The 16371-nt window shown below is 35.2% G+C and overlaps 1 protein-coding gene across 1 annotated transcript in view; it reads right to left on the bottom strand.

The window, feature by feature from the left end:
* LOC106711916 overlaps nucleotides 1-16371 on the bottom strand; it is a 149167-nt gene that overhangs the window by 8203 nt on the left and 124593 nt on the right. The window contains exons 79-103 of the mRNA XM_045684582.1: nucleotides 15931-15942; nucleotides 14607-14832; nucleotides 14371-14497; nucleotides 14142-14265; nucleotides 13832-13952; nucleotides 13439-13596; nucleotides 13112-13263; nucleotides 12700-12940; nucleotides 12193-12288; nucleotides 11656-11838; nucleotides 10872-11031; nucleotides 10296-10373; nucleotides 10061-10180; nucleotides 9649-9921; nucleotides 8592-8715; nucleotides 8083-8210; nucleotides 7344-7420; nucleotides 6879-6950; nucleotides 6471-6503; nucleotides 5347-5421; nucleotides 4023-4194; nucleotides 3717-3834; nucleotides 2640-2749; nucleotides 1598-1720; nucleotides 807-924 (exon numbers count right to left, since the gene is read on the bottom strand). Of these exons, the coding sequence (XP_045540538.1) occupies nucleotides 807-924; nucleotides 1598-1720; nucleotides 2640-2749; nucleotides 3717-3834; nucleotides 4023-4194; nucleotides 5347-5421; nucleotides 6471-6503; nucleotides 6879-6950; nucleotides 7344-7420; nucleotides 8083-8210; nucleotides 8592-8715; nucleotides 9649-9921; nucleotides 10061-10180; nucleotides 10296-10373; nucleotides 10872-11031; nucleotides 11656-11838; nucleotides 12193-12288; nucleotides 12700-12940; nucleotides 13112-13263; nucleotides 13439-13596; nucleotides 13832-13952; nucleotides 14142-14265; nucleotides 14371-14497; nucleotides 14607-14832; nucleotides 15931-15942 (3221 nt within the window). The remainder of the gene's footprint in view (nucleotides 1-806; nucleotides 925-1597; nucleotides 1721-2639; nucleotides 2750-3716; nucleotides 3835-4022; nucleotides 4195-5346; nucleotides 5422-6470; nucleotides 6504-6878; nucleotides 6951-7343; nucleotides 7421-8082; nucleotides 8211-8591; nucleotides 8716-9648; nucleotides 9922-10060; nucleotides 10181-10295; nucleotides 10374-10871; nucleotides 11032-11655; nucleotides 11839-12192; nucleotides 12289-12699; nucleotides 12941-13111; nucleotides 13264-13438; nucleotides 13597-13831; nucleotides 13953-14141; nucleotides 14266-14370; nucleotides 14498-14606; nucleotides 14833-15930; nucleotides 15943-16371) is intronic.

The following is a 16371-nucleotide window of genomic DNA, read 5'->3' on the forward strand; positions in this document are numbered from 1 at the left end:
ATTAATTTTAAGAATTTAATTTTTATATAATTAAAAAAAAAAAACTTTTGTGAGTTAATTTTGACTAAATTACAGGTTTAAATATGTAAATAAATTCAATTCATATAATTTCACATAAAAATAAATTTCGTAATCAAAAATTCTTTTGAATTATTAATAGATTTTGATGAGGAAAATTGAATCGTCCAATTTTTTTATTATTTTGTGATATCACTTAATTTGTAAAAATTTATTTTCATAAAAATTTTACATTCACTAAAAAATACCATTATATTCATTTAACAAGGAGCACTCGAAAAATTGATTTTCTAGGTTATTTAAATTTTTTTCATTTTTCCTCACACACAAAACAAGATTTTTTAAATTCACCATTAAATAATCATCAGTGGAAAAAGAACTGAAGGTGGCAACATTTAAATATTATAGTTTTTATGCATTTTTTTAATCTTTGACAAAAATCCGTGTGAAGAAAACTACATGTAGAAAATTAGAAAACATGACTACAAAAATAATTAAATTTACCAAAATTTGCTTGTTTTAAATCTGACTTCTGGTCAGATTAAAATTATTACTTTTTATAGCATTAGGCATAGAGATTCTAGGACATTTTTTTAATTTATTAAGGCATTGGATATCGGTGTCCTGTCGCCTATTCTAACACATTAAAAACCAAGTTTGCTGCATTAAAACAGACATAAATATCTTTAAATTACAGATACCCACAAAAGAAATAGATAATTCTATGTTGCCAGCTCCTTTTCCTTTCTCTATAACCATAGAGTAAATAAAATATAGATAAGATATACCTCTGCAAGGGTCATTCTTGACTAGGAATTCATCGAGGGCGACCCAGCCGCCTCCGACTCGTACCATCACAGTTGAACGTAAAATACGCACCAGACGGAGCTTTTGTGAGTCACCGAACTGTTGGACATCATCATAATATGGTCACTATTGGAACGAAGTTCCTTATCGCGCGTTGTGAAAGGGGGCTAGACGGAAAATATTCTTACGAAAAGTTGTCACGACACTTTTTGCTATAGTAAGTATGTTAACGACGAATGAGCGCTACTTCACCATGGCAACCACGTGACAATATATAACGAAAATTCATAGAAATAAAATGTACTTCTTGTGAAGACTTAAGTTTTTTATTCATAGAATAAACATTGGTTCCTTCACTAATTAATCGAAAGGAACTTCGTTCCATCCGGGTGTCCTCTCACCTCTCAAGTTTTTTTTATATGGACCGTTTTTAATTATTTTGACGGTTTCAGTCAACTGTGTCGTTCCCTCGTCACACATATTTGAGAACTCAATTCAAACTTGTATGGATGGAGATTTAATACACAATTAGTAGGAGTTTCAAACAGTTGTGATTTAGAGAACATACAATACAAATTAGTAAAGAAATTTATAACCATAGAAGTGAAGTCATATTCACAGATTTGATTGTTACCTAAAAATAAAATAAAATACAATCTCACTATTTTGCGATGTGTTTTCTATAAATTAAATTAATCAAAATTGTAATTCATGTACATTTTTAATAGACAATTTTATTTTTACTATGGCAACATTAAATGTCAAGACTCACCCGGTATTTCCCTTCGCCGACTTGGAAGACGCGGAACTTCTGGCGACAGGTGCACAACATGACCAGCCGCTTCACCTCATCATGGATCTTGTCAGCATCCGTCGGCGGCCCGCGTCTCTCCACCTGCGTCACCACACATTTCACTGTCAGTTTACACTGGCTAAACACTTGTTTAACAACATGTAACTTATTTATCTTTGAAACCGAAACAAAAAACAGAGTTGGCTGTGGAATTTAACAGTTGTTTCTTATTTTTTCTAAAAAAAACCGAGGTTACATATAAAATAATTCGCTGGTGTGAACTTTTTTAAAATGGCAAGAGACAATTAAGAAAAAGTGTAAACTTGGACCTTTATTGGGATCCTAAGTGATTCTTTATAATACTACTAGCTTTAACCCGCGACTCCGTCCGCGCGGAATAAAAAAATAGAAAACGGGGTAAAAATTATCCTATGTCCGTTTCCTGGTTCTAAGCTACCTCCCCATCATTTTTCAGTCAAAACGATTCAGCCGTTCTTAAGTTATAAATAGTGTAACTAACACGACTTTCTTTTATATATATATAAAGATATAGTAACTGAACAAAGTTTTTTAATATCATTGCGTACTGACATTTTTTTAGTCTATAATTTAGTCTTACTTCTAACTTCGATAACCGCGTTATGACACAATCTCTTCAAAGATCATTCTATCAGTTAAAGATAATAATTTTTCGATACAACAAATCTTTGATTTTATAAATTGCAATCTATTTTCGACCGTAACACTATTTACTTAAAATATAGAATTGTATGCTTAGAATTTATACTGGAATTTGACAACTTCAATAAAATAAGATTACATTTTTCAAAAGATTTCTTTTCTTTAAAATGTCTTTAAATTTAAACCAAACTAAACTTTTTTTTTTGCTTTAAACCCCAATCTGCTGGTAAACTTTAATCTGTGTACCTTTAATTTTATTTCCGCCGTTATATCCGTAGTATAATGATGTTCTATAAAATCCAGGAAATCTTGGACTATATGAGTAATAATTTAAACTTACCCAGTCAGGTCTGAGAGCTGCAATAAACTCCTCCCAGTCGATGAGACCGCCGCCATTCCTGTCAAACAGGTCAGCCACCGCGCCCATCTCAAGACGGGATGTGTCGAATTCTGCCACACATTAACTCTGTTAGTTTGTACTTCATCCTCCGTCAATACGAAATTTAAAAAAAAATAGTATGCTTGTTTGTGGTCTTCCAGACATCAGGTCCAAATTTCAGCCAGATCCATTTAGCTTTTTTGGAGATACGTAATAACATCCATCCATCTAAATAATCTCATCAAACTAATTTAGATGGATGGATGTTTGTTTGAACTTATCTCCAGAACAGCTCAACAGATCTTGATGTAATTTAGTACAGATGTAGAACATAATCTGGAAGAACACATAGGCTACTTTTTAAGTTTTTTTTTATTCCGCGCTAATTGAGTCGCGGTTAACAGCTAGTTTATAATATTAGTAAGAAATAAGATCTAAATCACTTTAAATTTCCTAAATTGTTTAGAAATGAATTATTCAACTTTCGAATTACGTAATGGATTTTCGTATACACAAGACGTTAAAGGCGAGTCAGTATAGACAAGGCATTTATAAACATCCTGTGCCTAACCCTGACTTATGTTAGTACTTTATCGACGGTAAAGATAACGATTTTTTATCTTTAACATATTCAGTTAAATTTTACTGGAACTATTGTTTATTATAAACTAGCTTTTACCCGCGACTCCGTCAGCGCGGAATTCAAAAAAATGCACACAAGATAAAAAAGTTTCTATGTCCGTCTCCTAGTTCTAAGCTACCTCCCCATCAATTTTCAGCTAAATCAATTCGACCGATCTTGAGTTATAAATAGTGTAACTAACACGACTTTCTTTTATATAGATAACTAGCTATTACCCACGACTCTGTCCGCGCGATGTTAAAAGAAAACTTAATAAGCCTATGTGTTTTTCCAGACTATGTTCTACATCTGTGACAAATTTCATTAATATCCGTTGAGCTGTTCCGGAGATAACTTCATACAAACATCCATCCATCTAAACATTCGCATTTATAATATTAGTAAGTTATACTAACTCGTGTTTATAATGCCATCAATGAACTCGTTGCGTGGGATAAGGCCGTTATTGTCCTTGTCCATCTTACGGAACAGGTCCGTCAGTCGGGACTTCTTGTGGTTCATGAACTTGAGGAACTGTACACAAAATATATATCGTTAATATACGAAATTAGACAACAATTGCATATTGAACCTACTAGTTGTAAGATTCGAAGCACTTCAGCTAAATTATACTAAAAAACATAATCTAAGAGTTTAAAACATTCTTGTTTAAAGCCAAACAATTGTCATCAGTAGTGCGGTGACGTCACAAGTCAACATACCCGCTTCCTCCAGTCGTCCCAGCTGAAGTTAGATACGCGCTGAAGTTCGTGCAGATGTGCGAGACGTTCATGCAGCCGCCGTTGTCTCTCCCAGGCCAGTAGCCACACTGTACGCCATTTGTCCCAAAGCAACTTTACACGCGGTGACCGGAATTCCGGTTCTAGGCCCTTGCTGCGTACAAATTTAACATGTTATTCTCCAAGTCTATCTTGGCGGTGCAGGGTCTGCGCTTGCGCATTGCCCTACCCCGAGATCTGTACCAAGATACGATCGATTTCAAATTTACTGTCGCAGATTCGTAATTTATTAATTAAACTAAACTTAGTGTAGATTTCCACATTATGACCTCATTTAGTGATCATTAAGTTGTTTAATACAACACAGACTGTGTCAATTCATTGAAATGGTCAGGGAAATTTGTCCAAATTTTTCTAGCACAGTTTTATCACACTTCTCATCACCGCTTTCACATTCGTCTAACTTCTCTATTGGGCTAATTGACTCTTAGCAACTATAGGTACCAATTAACTTTTTTATTGGTTTGCAAAAGACAATCATGTCAAACACCTCATGTCCAACAAAATGTGTATTTTTTATATTTAAAAAATAAAATTATAACACCCTTAAAAGTCCAAATATTAAATATCATGTCTTAAAAACATTTCTTATTTTTAGACATGCCATTTTACGCTTATAAATATGATATAATGCAATCATTATCAAAGCTAAAACATCTGCAAACAACTAGAAAACATACTAACAGATATTAAAAGCTAAGTAGCCACAAACAACAAAAAAAAAAAAAGAAAAAATAGCGGGAAAGACATAAAAGCGTAAAACCACTTCCATGTTTTTTATGGGTGAGATTTTATGTTTTATGTAATGTGAAGTATGAAGTAGATCAGATCTTACCATGTTATGGATACATTAATTATTCACACAAAATTAATTTCACTATAAAGTTATTGTGGCAACCCCAAGTTTATACAAACTTTATTATCTATGCTAACATTTTGGTGTGCCCACTAGCGCCATGTTTTAGTTTAATTTAATCGTATTTATACATGAAATAGTCGATATTTTGGGAAAATTATTTCGAAAGTAACCTTTTATAGTTACTGTCGCACTCAAAGTGGTAAGACTTAGTCCAGATTTTTAATTTAAACTTACATTAGAGGATTAAAGTGACTTATTATCTTTAAGCGAGACGGTGGTGTTTTTGTACAACTTTAAATGGACAGAAGAAATTTTTGAATGGTTTAACGTCTTTTGTTTTGTACGACGGACTGTTTGTATGGATGTGTGTTTGTATGGAGATCTTACCTGCCCCTAGGCGGGAATCTGGGGCCGTAGTGCGGCAGGTTGCGATCAGGGGTCTCTCGGCCGGGACTCACGCGACTGCACACGCAACAATGTCATAACAAGCGCCCACACACATACTAATTACATGGTGCGATGGTGCGTTAGTCATTTAACTAAGAAACTAGGAAGTCCGTACCGTTAGGCTTTGAAATTAGTTGACCGTATCCGATGGTTAGTCAAAATTAACCGTACCCAAAAGTTAGTGAAGGAACTAAATCGTACCAAATGTTATTTTGAGATTATTAAACCATATTAGTTATTGGAATTAGTCTATCGTATCAGAATATGAGCCGTTGTTATAAGTCAACCGTACCAGATTATTAGTGAACCGTAAAGTTAGTTTAGCCGTAGAAATTAGTTAAGTAAGGAGTATTGAAAGTTAGAGCGTGTAAAGTACATAACGTAAGTTTTTTTTAATAATCCGAGTTAGGGAAAATAGTATCTTAAACAGCTTGATTTAAAGTTCTAATTGTTATAGCATGCATGGGAGTTGCAAATCGAAAAACTATATACAAAATCATATTGCTTTCTCTGTCTTTTCAAAGACAATGAGAGAGATGATAAGACGTTTTTTTCTGTAAGTTTTAAAGCAGTGGGAAGCGACGATAAGAAGAGAGATAAATAAGCGTTATCAAGCAAATAAGAAATCTAACTTCTGACACAAAGAGACAGAGAAAAGATGCAAGTCTGATGTACTGAAAGAAAATAATTTGACAAATTAAAGGACTTTTATATATAAATAATTACAAACGTAATATTAGTCGAAAAAAATCTTGTCAATTGAATTAAAATAGGTTTTACAAATTCTGTACCCACTGAAGTTATTTGGTTTTGTAGGGTAGTTTCAGATATTTGACATATTAACGATATTTTTTTTCACTTACACCACAAAAATTTTTCATTGAAATTTCTCATTTGAATGAATAATTTTATTACGAATTTCTTTTTTATTATATTGAATAAAAACTCAAAATTCCTTCGCTTTGTACAAATTATTTTCATTGTGTGCAAACTAAAATAATCTAAAAATAAAAACTACAAACAAATCACACAGAAAAAAAATAAAATAAAAAATGACATCAAACCTTCCTCTCCTACTTCCACTGTGTGTCCTGAGCCTGCCCCAATGTGAACATCGAGCGTGACATGAACGAGACAGAAAGCAACATTTACACGTGTTAGAGCGAGAACAAGCTATGTTACATGTCTACAGAGAATATGACAACATTTAACTGTCAATTTGACGTTTATTTTTTTATCTGTTGAAATAAATTTGTTCTTTTTTTTTAGACTAAATTCTCTGACAACATTTGTAATTACAAATAACAAACATTTAGAAGCTTAATGATGTGATTAAAAAATAAATAATATTGTCCAACAAATATTTATTTTTAAGTAAATAGAAAAATCAAAGTCAACACAGAAAAATATAAAAAAAAATATCTATTAGACAATAAAAATGAAACAAGTCGACTTCCAAAAATATAACCAACCTGAATCGTCTATTGCCGTAATAATCTGGCGACACAGATCTGTCTCTATGCAGGTCGTGCTGCGAGCCGCGCCTGTCATGGCAACACCGTGCAATGACGTCACATGACACGTGCATGAACGTGATGTCAACGAAAACAAAATGAAACGAACATAAATGAAAAGCTAGACAAAAATATAGTCAGACAAACTCATCTGACCTAACGAAAGAGGTTATCACACTTAATTCTGTCATAATAAATGAAAAAATCTACTTAGACATAGAAAATGACAGACATGACAAAGGAGACGCTAATTAGTTATTATAAAGTCTTTTATGTCACCGGGTCAGATAAATTTATCGAACTATAAAAACTAAAATGAATAACAATGACAAATGAATTTAAAAAAAAAACAAAAAGAAATCAAAGCAAACTAAATTCAAACGTATTTCTATTAGTAATAAGGTGTAAAATAGCTTGACATACCCAGGTGTTCCTTTTGTAGCGCTCTTGGCTGACACCTTGCGTGGTGTGACGTCACGACCTTGACTTTGACTCTTCACCTAATAAACAAATATACATAACTATGGGTTTCTTGGTCAGTCAAGGTTGCGGGAGTATCTTGGATGCGGGTTGCACAGGACCGATCATCGTGGCGATCTTTGGGGGAGGCCTATGCCCAGCAGTGGGCGTAACAAGGCTGAATGGATGGATGGATGGGTTTCTTTTGCAGCGACACTTTTTACATATTGTTGTCTCTGTCTTGTTAACGAAAATGAAAGGGACAATAATATGAACTTTTGAAGCAGGATAATCGAGAAACATCTATAAGCGAGAGTTAGTGTCCGGTCTCGAAGGACCATTTCTATATGTAAGACAGAGGTAAGAGAAAACCTCTGTCAGCGAGAGTTATTATCCCGTTCCAACGGAAAACCTTCATAGGCGAGACAAAGGTAAGATAGAAACCTCTAGAAGCGAGAGTTATTGTCCGGTTTCGAAGGACCATGAGAGACACAGGTAAGAGAAAACCTCTGTCAGCGAGAGTTATTATACTGTTCAGACGGAAAACCTTCATAGGCGAGTCACAAGTAAGATAGAAACCTCTATAAGCGAGAGTTATTGTCCAGTCTCGAAGGACCATTTTCATAACAGAGTAACATAAGTAAGAGAGACTCTTTGACTCTCGCTTATCCAGGTTTGACTGTACTCTAATATTGATATTTACCTGGTAAGCTTTGCAGACTCTGTCCACTTCGTTCTGTCTCTTCTGCGTGTGTTCCATCAGTTCCTTGTGGTCTTCTATGAGTCCTTCTAGAAGTTCGATAGACTCCGGAAGCGGTTCAGATTCCATAGCTGTAATTTAATGCTTATATTAATACTAGCTGTTGTCCGCGACTCCTTCCGTGCGGAATTAAAAAAAATAATAAGTAGCCTATGTGTTCTTCCAGACTATGTTCTAAATGTATGCCAAATTTCATCAAGATCTGTTGAGTCGTTCTGGAGATAAATTCAAACAAACATCCATCCATCCAAACATTCGCATTTATAATATTAGTAAGAAGTAATATAATACACTCCCATCTTTTACTATTTTATTTCTGTTTTTTTTAAATAAAATATAGCAACAAATAAAATTATTAAAAAGATTCTTGGCTGACTTATATGTTTTTTTGACTTATATATTTCTCTTCAGTTTAATGCATGTTATATATTTAAGTTTTATATAATAATTACATATCAATGTGTTCTCGAGTCCTGTGAGCCATTGCAGCAGTTCTTCCAGCACGAGGTCCAGGTCTTTGAGGCTCTTCATGTGTGCCTCCAACTTGGTGCCGCGTTGCATCGCCCATTGCCATACCTATCACAATAAAAAAATACGTCAACAAAAATATGAGTTGGCACATCGGATAGAAGAGTACGCTTATTTTCAACGTGTCAAGTTTGATGACCCAAAAATAAACAAGCTTTACACCGCTGTAACTTTTATTTTGTTCCTATTCAGTTATTTTTGGTCCTAATGTAATTTTAAGTACTCTATAACCTTTTTAAATAATTGCTCTATCAAATATAAAAATAAACAAAATAGATAAACATTTATATAAAAATATATACAAGGGGACATAACATAAAAGGGGTAAGCAGAGATAAATTAATAGTGAAATAATTATTGTGAAATAAACGCACCTGTCCTGCAGATACTTTACTAAAAATGCGCACATACGGTAACACTTTTACTACAAGTTGACGTTTTTTATTTGAAAACATTTTAAATATATAAAATTATATATTTATTAAGTAAACACGTTATAAAAGAGACGTATTTAAATATATTTTAAAATGTGCAAAGAAAACCAAAACATCAATTATAGATAAATTACGATTAGATAATTATTATCGCTCGTTACGTGTTTTTTTGCGTGTTTTAATCCTTTGTGACGATAGTGATAAAATTATTGGACACTAATTTCAGTAATATTATTGAATTTATTCTTTAACTAGCTGTCGCCCGCAACTCCGTCCGAGTAAATAAAAAAAAATATTAGTAGCCTATGTGTTCTTTCAGACTATGTTCTACATCTGTCAAATTTCATCAAGATCCGTTGAGTCGTTCTGGAGATACCTTCAAACATACATCTAAACATTCTCATCTCTATATATAAAAGAAAGTCGTGTTAGTTACACTATTTATAACTCAAGATCGGTCGAACTGATTTAGCTGAAAATTGATGGGGAGGTAGCTTAGAACTAGGAGACGGACATAGGAACAAAAAAAAATGTATAATGAACTAACCTCATCCCATCTGCTCTGGATGATAGTAATCCAGTGTTTGATAACTGTGACTGCATCAGGATGAGCTTTAGCGAGAATAGACTGAGCGAGAGCGATAGTATCCTCCTTATCTCGCTGCTTCTCGCCAAGTTCTCGCACGAAGCGTTCGTGGTCTTGTATCTGGACCGCGGTCTCGTGGTCTCCTTCTGGAAGTTGTCCGGAGAACCGCAGTTTGGTCTCGGCGTCCGACAGCCATTCCAGTAGCATATTTACTGATTTATGGAGACGTTCCGCCTGTGAATAGATATAAAGAAAATAGAGTAAAATTAAATTAAATTACCTAGGAAAATTACAAAACATAATAGGTCACAATTTAAAAAAAAATAACCAAACATGTATAATGCGTTAATGAATTATAAACCTTATTTCATACCTCTTTAAGTGCAATTTCCAATTTCTGGGATTTCTTTTCACTAAGACTCTGCACTGTATCCCAAGCTTGTTTCAATTCACTGCATTGTTGTTTTATATTCGCGGCATCTTCCGCTGGCACCTGGATATTGAAAAATAACTCTTATCACTTACACTTAAGGTTCAATATTGAATGATGTTAATCTATGACAAGGAAAATTGTAACTTATTGTATAAGAAATAAGGTTTATATTTACCGTAGCTTCTAAATCTTTGCCAGTCTTCATGACAGATTGCATTTGTTGCTCTCGTGAATGCAAATCTTCTTCGAATTGCTGCAAATAAAGTTTTTATTTTACAAATATACTTGATTTTGTTTTATTCAGAATTATATAATTTTAAAGATAATGTGTGTCAAATTGTTTTTGTAAGCATTTTAGAATGTTTTAATTTAATATTACTACAGTAACCTTTGAGTATAGAGAAATGGACTAGGAAAAGAGCCGACCTAATCCTATGAAATAAAAAAAAATATTTGACAGCGCTTGACAGGTACTGTCAAATGTCAAAATTTATAGGTTATTACAGTCAAATAAGGATATCTAAACAGGTGAGAGATGATTTCGGGGTTGTCATAACTAAAAATGTCACAACTGTACAAATAGGATTTTGTGACATTTGACGTTGAAAAGATGGCGTCAGTATTTGACCTATGTCTACCAGGTCAGACAGAATTGTAAATCTATAAGCAAGTTTAGAATTAATTATTCGTTTTTATTTGACAGAGGGGAATGATTAACTTGACAGGACCTGTCAAATGTCAAAGTATTTACCTTGTGCTGTTCAATGAGCGCCATGACAGTGTCCAGGTCTCCGTGTACTGGCGCGTCTCCTGCCAGCTGCTTCTCCCTCTTCTTGAGCCATTCCAGCAGCGCTGACATCGCGTCCTTGAACTGACCCGAGTACAGCAGCGCCTCTTCCAAACGACGTTGTCTATGGATAAATGTTTTATTTTTTATATATACTAATATTATATGAATGCATGGATCTCAGTAATTACTGAATACTGAATAATGTTATATATATATATAAATCCTTACAATTACAATGTGTTGTAGAAATGAAACATTTTTTTTTTTTAGTAAAATATAAACAAGATAGAGAAGATTGGAACAATATTATCTACAGATATAATAAAATTGGAATGTCTGTATGTAATATCGATAAAAACCATTTTTTTTGTCTGTCTGTTTGTCTGTCCGCAAGCCGCGTATGTTCCGGTAAATTTACGGAATGACTGGACCAATTTTGTCAGGACTTTGACGGGAAAATAGCTGATGAATGTGGGTATGTTATAGATCAGAGTTCCCCAAACTATTTTGGACAAATGACCCCCCTTTTCCAAAATGAACCGTTACCACAAACCCCCCCATGGCTAAATTACTTTTAAGATCAATTATAATTAATTCTGACTTAGGTCAATAGAAGATAGAGTGAGAAATAACAATGCTTTAAGTTCGATATTGATCACTTAGGGATTCCCTGTTATAGACCTTTTTATCCTTCACTAAGGAAAGAATAACATATATTAAAGATACACAAGATATTATACTATACCTTTCAACGGCCTTTGAACAGACAGTGGTCCACTTGGTCTTGAGGTCAGCGAGCATGGTCTTTAGTGTGGTCTCGTCGGTCTTGGGCGCTTTGTCCTTAAGAGTCTTGCCGGTCTTCGTGGTCAGATCGTACGCCGGCTGTTTAGCAGCTAACGCCTTTTGGAACTCACGATGTTTGTTCAACCTAAGTGAAAAATAAAACTTAAATATGGCCTTCTGGTATAGTAATTTAAAATTACTTCATCTTTATTTTATTAAAGTTATGTGAGACTGAATAATTCGCTAACATGTGACGCCCCTTTCAGTCCAACGCCCGGGGCGGTTGACCAACAATGCCCTAAACTAACGCCCTGCTTATGACGTCACAATTAAAATAAAGGGTGATCTAATGGACGTGTTTCAATAGGACATAAAATCGTTTGCATTAAAAAATATACCCTATTTAAAAAAAACATAATGTGTCTTTCTCAATCCTGACATATTTTTATGCACGTGTTTAGGCAGTGGAAACACATTATAAACATGTACAAAAACCTACCTCTGTTTAATTTTATCAGGATCGTTGACATTTGCTTCAGAGTTGAGCTGGTCCAGTTGTTGTTCCGTCTCCGACAGCCAAGACATCAGGTTGTTCCTAAACAGTTAATTCAATCTTAGTACAATGAAGAAAACTACTGTTATAAATTGTAAAAATAAAACAAAAAAAATCTATTAACTCTTAACGCCATCTAGTGATAATAACAGTACTTTAAATTAATAACAACGCCATTTATCGATATTAACAGCACAGCTTTAAATTAATAATAACGCCATCTATCGATAATAACAGCACAACTTTAAATTAATAACAACGCCATTAATTGATAATAACAGCACAACTTTAAATTAATAACAACGCCATCTATCGATAATAACAGCACAACTTTAAATTAATAACAACGCCATCTATCGATAATAACAGTACAATTTTCAATTAATAACAACGCCATCTATCGATAATAACAGTACAATTTTTAATTAACAACAACGCCATCTATCGACATACCACATATCGCTGAATTCCTTAGCCTCTTTGAAGCCGTGGTCGAGTGCTCGTGTTCTCTCCGCAGCTTTGGCCACGACACGCTCCCAGCGATGCTGCACAGACACCAGCAGGTTCTTGATGAGGATGACGTCCTGCTTCTGGCTGAAGTACTTCAGGTGAGTTCCCTTCTTGTCCAGCTGGAGCATGGTCTCGCGGTGCGTTGCGACTTCCTTTTGGAATGCTTTGTGTTCTTCGATTTGTGCTGGAAATAGACAAAGAATTATCTCCTGTGTCTAGATCTAAAGATGTTAAAACCATGAATTCACAATATTGTGTAACTACAATTTTATGACACCTGAATTTGTCATTTTTGTTTGTCTTGTCTTTTTAATTTCTCTTCCGCTGAATAGTTTTTTTTTTAAGAATAACTTACTGAGTAGTGATTCCATGACCCTGGAGACAGGTTTAGCGGAGGTGAGGGTCTTCTCGGCGCTGGTCAGCCAGTCCACGAAAGACTGCAGCGCGTCGTGGAACTCCGTCGCTTCCTTCAGAGCTATCTCTAACTTGATCTTCTTGTCAGATGCCCTAGATTCAAAGATATATATCAGAACTGACAAAGTTGAAACTAGATTTAACTGAAAGTTAGTAGCTTTTTTTATAATCAAGAAAGTTTCTAAGTAAAATATCAAAAATGGCAAAATTTAGAACAGTTTCAGGTCTTTTTACCCATTCTAAGTCATCTCGTATGAAGTTTAAATACCTGGAGGTGACATTGTCCCATCTGGACTTCAAGTTCTTAAGGTTGTGATGTAGCTGCGAAGTGGGGCTGGGCTTTTGCTGCCGCTTCAGGTACTCCTGACCCTGCTGCAGCACCGCCTCCATCTTAGGACGGTTGGCCTCGATCTCGTTGTATACCTCCTGTTTAAAAAAGTAGATTTGTCTTAAGACCCTTTTCCACTTACGCGACTAGCAATTCGAAATTTTGATAGAAGGTATCTTCAGAACGGTTCAACAGATCTAGATTAAATTTGGCACCGATGTAGAAAATCGTGCAGAATAACACAAAGGCTACTTAATAAGTTTTTTTTTAAATACCGTCCGGACAGAGTCGCGGGCGACAGCTAGTTACAAATATTTGTGGGTAGTATCTTACCATAAACCTCTCTAGTTGTTCGGTTGCGGTCTCAGGAAGTCCTCCCACTGGTTTAGAAGCAGCAATTACCGCGTCCACTTCCGACAGCCACGACAGCAAGTCTCCGATCTCCGCGTTGAAGCTAATTAACATGACAATTTCGTTACTTAATCTTTGGTAAAATTACATATCTTGGTTACATACTCTATGATGGCAAAGAGTAGACAAAACAATGTCAAAGAGTAACTCTACAAACTGACTTTAAGTACTGTAAAAGAAGGAATAAAAGTCCCTTTCTTAAAATGTGCTCGCTATTCCTTAATATTCATACCTCTGTGCCTCTCTGAGTGCATCTTCCAGTTCGGATTGTCTGTCCCTGGCCTTCTGCTGCAACGCACGCCACTTCCTGTTCAGGGTCGACAGCTTCTCTGCTGTTTCACCGGCTTCCTCGCTTCCTGAACAAGTGAGTAAGACATTCCATCAGTTACGGTAGGGATGGAGAAGTACCCAAAGGAATTTCACCTTTATACTCAAGAAGTTAAGGTGTACATTCGTCTTACCATGTTGTACAATATGTGCGCCGGCGTCGTTGAGGGTGTCGATGCTGGCCTGGTGAGCGGCGATGTCGTTCACCAGCACCTTCAACTTGGCTAGTTCCACTTCTAAGATCTGCGGTTCACCGGCGACCTGGAAATTGGACCTTATTAAATAGAAGGTAAAACACAAATTTCTTTAACAAGCATCATACAAAATGGCGTACTGCAGTCCAGGTGCAGTGACAGTTGTGTCATCTTACCGGCTGCAGGGTGTCTAGGGTGGCGCTGGTGTGCTCTATCCAGGCGAGCAGTTCCTGCAGCGCATGCTGCAGCTGTCCCAGGCGCAGTAACGCTCGCTCCAGCTGCTGCTGGCGGTCCACCATGCCGCGCAGCAATGTGGACCAGCGCGCATTCACCTCCGTCAGAGGCTGCTTTATCGCCGCCGCTTGCTCCGATGACGTACGCTCAGTTAGCTCTTGCGCTTGTCTATCAGGTTTATTGTACTAATTAGTACTTCAAAATTTTTATAACTACAAAATTAGACACTATACAGTTCCTTCCAAACTTTACGACAGCTAGGAGTATTACACAAAAGCTACGTAATAAAAGTTAGCGAGACGTAAAATGAGCGAGAGATGGATAGCACCCGCAGTGTATCACGTGACATTAGCATGCTCAAGTAATCACGAGCAGATATAAAGTTTGAATTTCTTTAACCTTTCTGAACCTACAATTAATTGTTAAATAAAAGGTTGATTGTAAATTTACTCATTCAAACTACTAAGGCGTACACATAAATATGGACGTCACATTCCAATGAGGTATAGCTTCTGTAGGCCTAGCACGAATATTTGTGACACTCGCCAATGTAGTCTTCGACAAAAAATTGTATAAAAATACGTGTTTTGCCGGCTTAAAGCACACCAAATATCTAGTGATAATCATACTACTATTATAAACTCGAATTTTAGGATGTATAGATGTATGGATGAACAAATCTTGATCAAATTAGGCATAGATATAGAACATAGTCTACTAATTAAGTTTATTTTTAATTCCGCGTAGACGAAGGTGCTTGCGGCAGTTTATTTCGACATAATAGTCGATAATGATACGAAGACGAGTGTCGCAAATATTCGTGCTAGACCCACAGATGTGTACGAAAAGATAACATAAGAAATAGAGGACAGAATTTTCTAGATGATTGACATAAAAGCAGACATCACAGACGAACTACGCTCCAAATGAAAAGAAACACTACTCGTATCATTAAAATCTTTGCACATTGATAACAAAACTGTTTCTAATTTTTTTTTGTATATATTAAGATATTAAAAAAATGTGACATAAAAATCTAGTTGGTGGTGTTACCATATAAATGAATTTACGTTATTTTATTTTAAGGGTAAACGAATAGTTAGTTGTTATTAGTTTTTTTTTTAACTTGGTGCAACTTAGAATTAAGACTTAGATCTGTTGCTAAAATACTTTTTGATAAGTTATGTGCAAAGATTTAACAGAAAATACGTATAACAACTACAAAACTCAAGCGTCACACTTAAAAAAACGATAATTAATTCTTGCCTCATTAAACTCCTGCAATGGCGGTTCGTTGTCATGTGGGTGCATAAAAAAAATACAATATTAGTGCACAGATTATAATTGGGGTAATCAGTGACAGTTTTAGTACATATTGTTGTCTCTATTGGAACGAAGTTCCTTATCGCGCGTTGTGAAAGGAGGCTAGACGGAAAAAATTCTTACGAAAAGTTGTCACGACACTTTTTGCTATAGTAAGTATGTTAACGACGAATGAGCGCTACTTCACCATGGCAACGACGTGACAATATATAACGAAAATTTATAGAAATAAAATGTACTTCTTGTGAAGACTTAAGTTTTTTATTCATAGAATAAACATTGGTTCCTTCACTAATTAATTGAAAGGAACTTCGTTCCATCCGGGTGTCCCAACACACCTCTCAAGTTTTTTTGTTATAAATAATGAATGGGATGACATTATAC

This window comes from Papilio machaon, chromosome 26, assembly GCF_912999745.1.
Source record: "Papilio machaon chromosome 26, ilPapMach1.1, whole genome shotgun sequence".
NCBI classification, from domain to species: Eukaryota; Metazoa; Arthropoda; class Insecta; order Lepidoptera; family Papilionidae; genus Papilio; species Papilio machaon.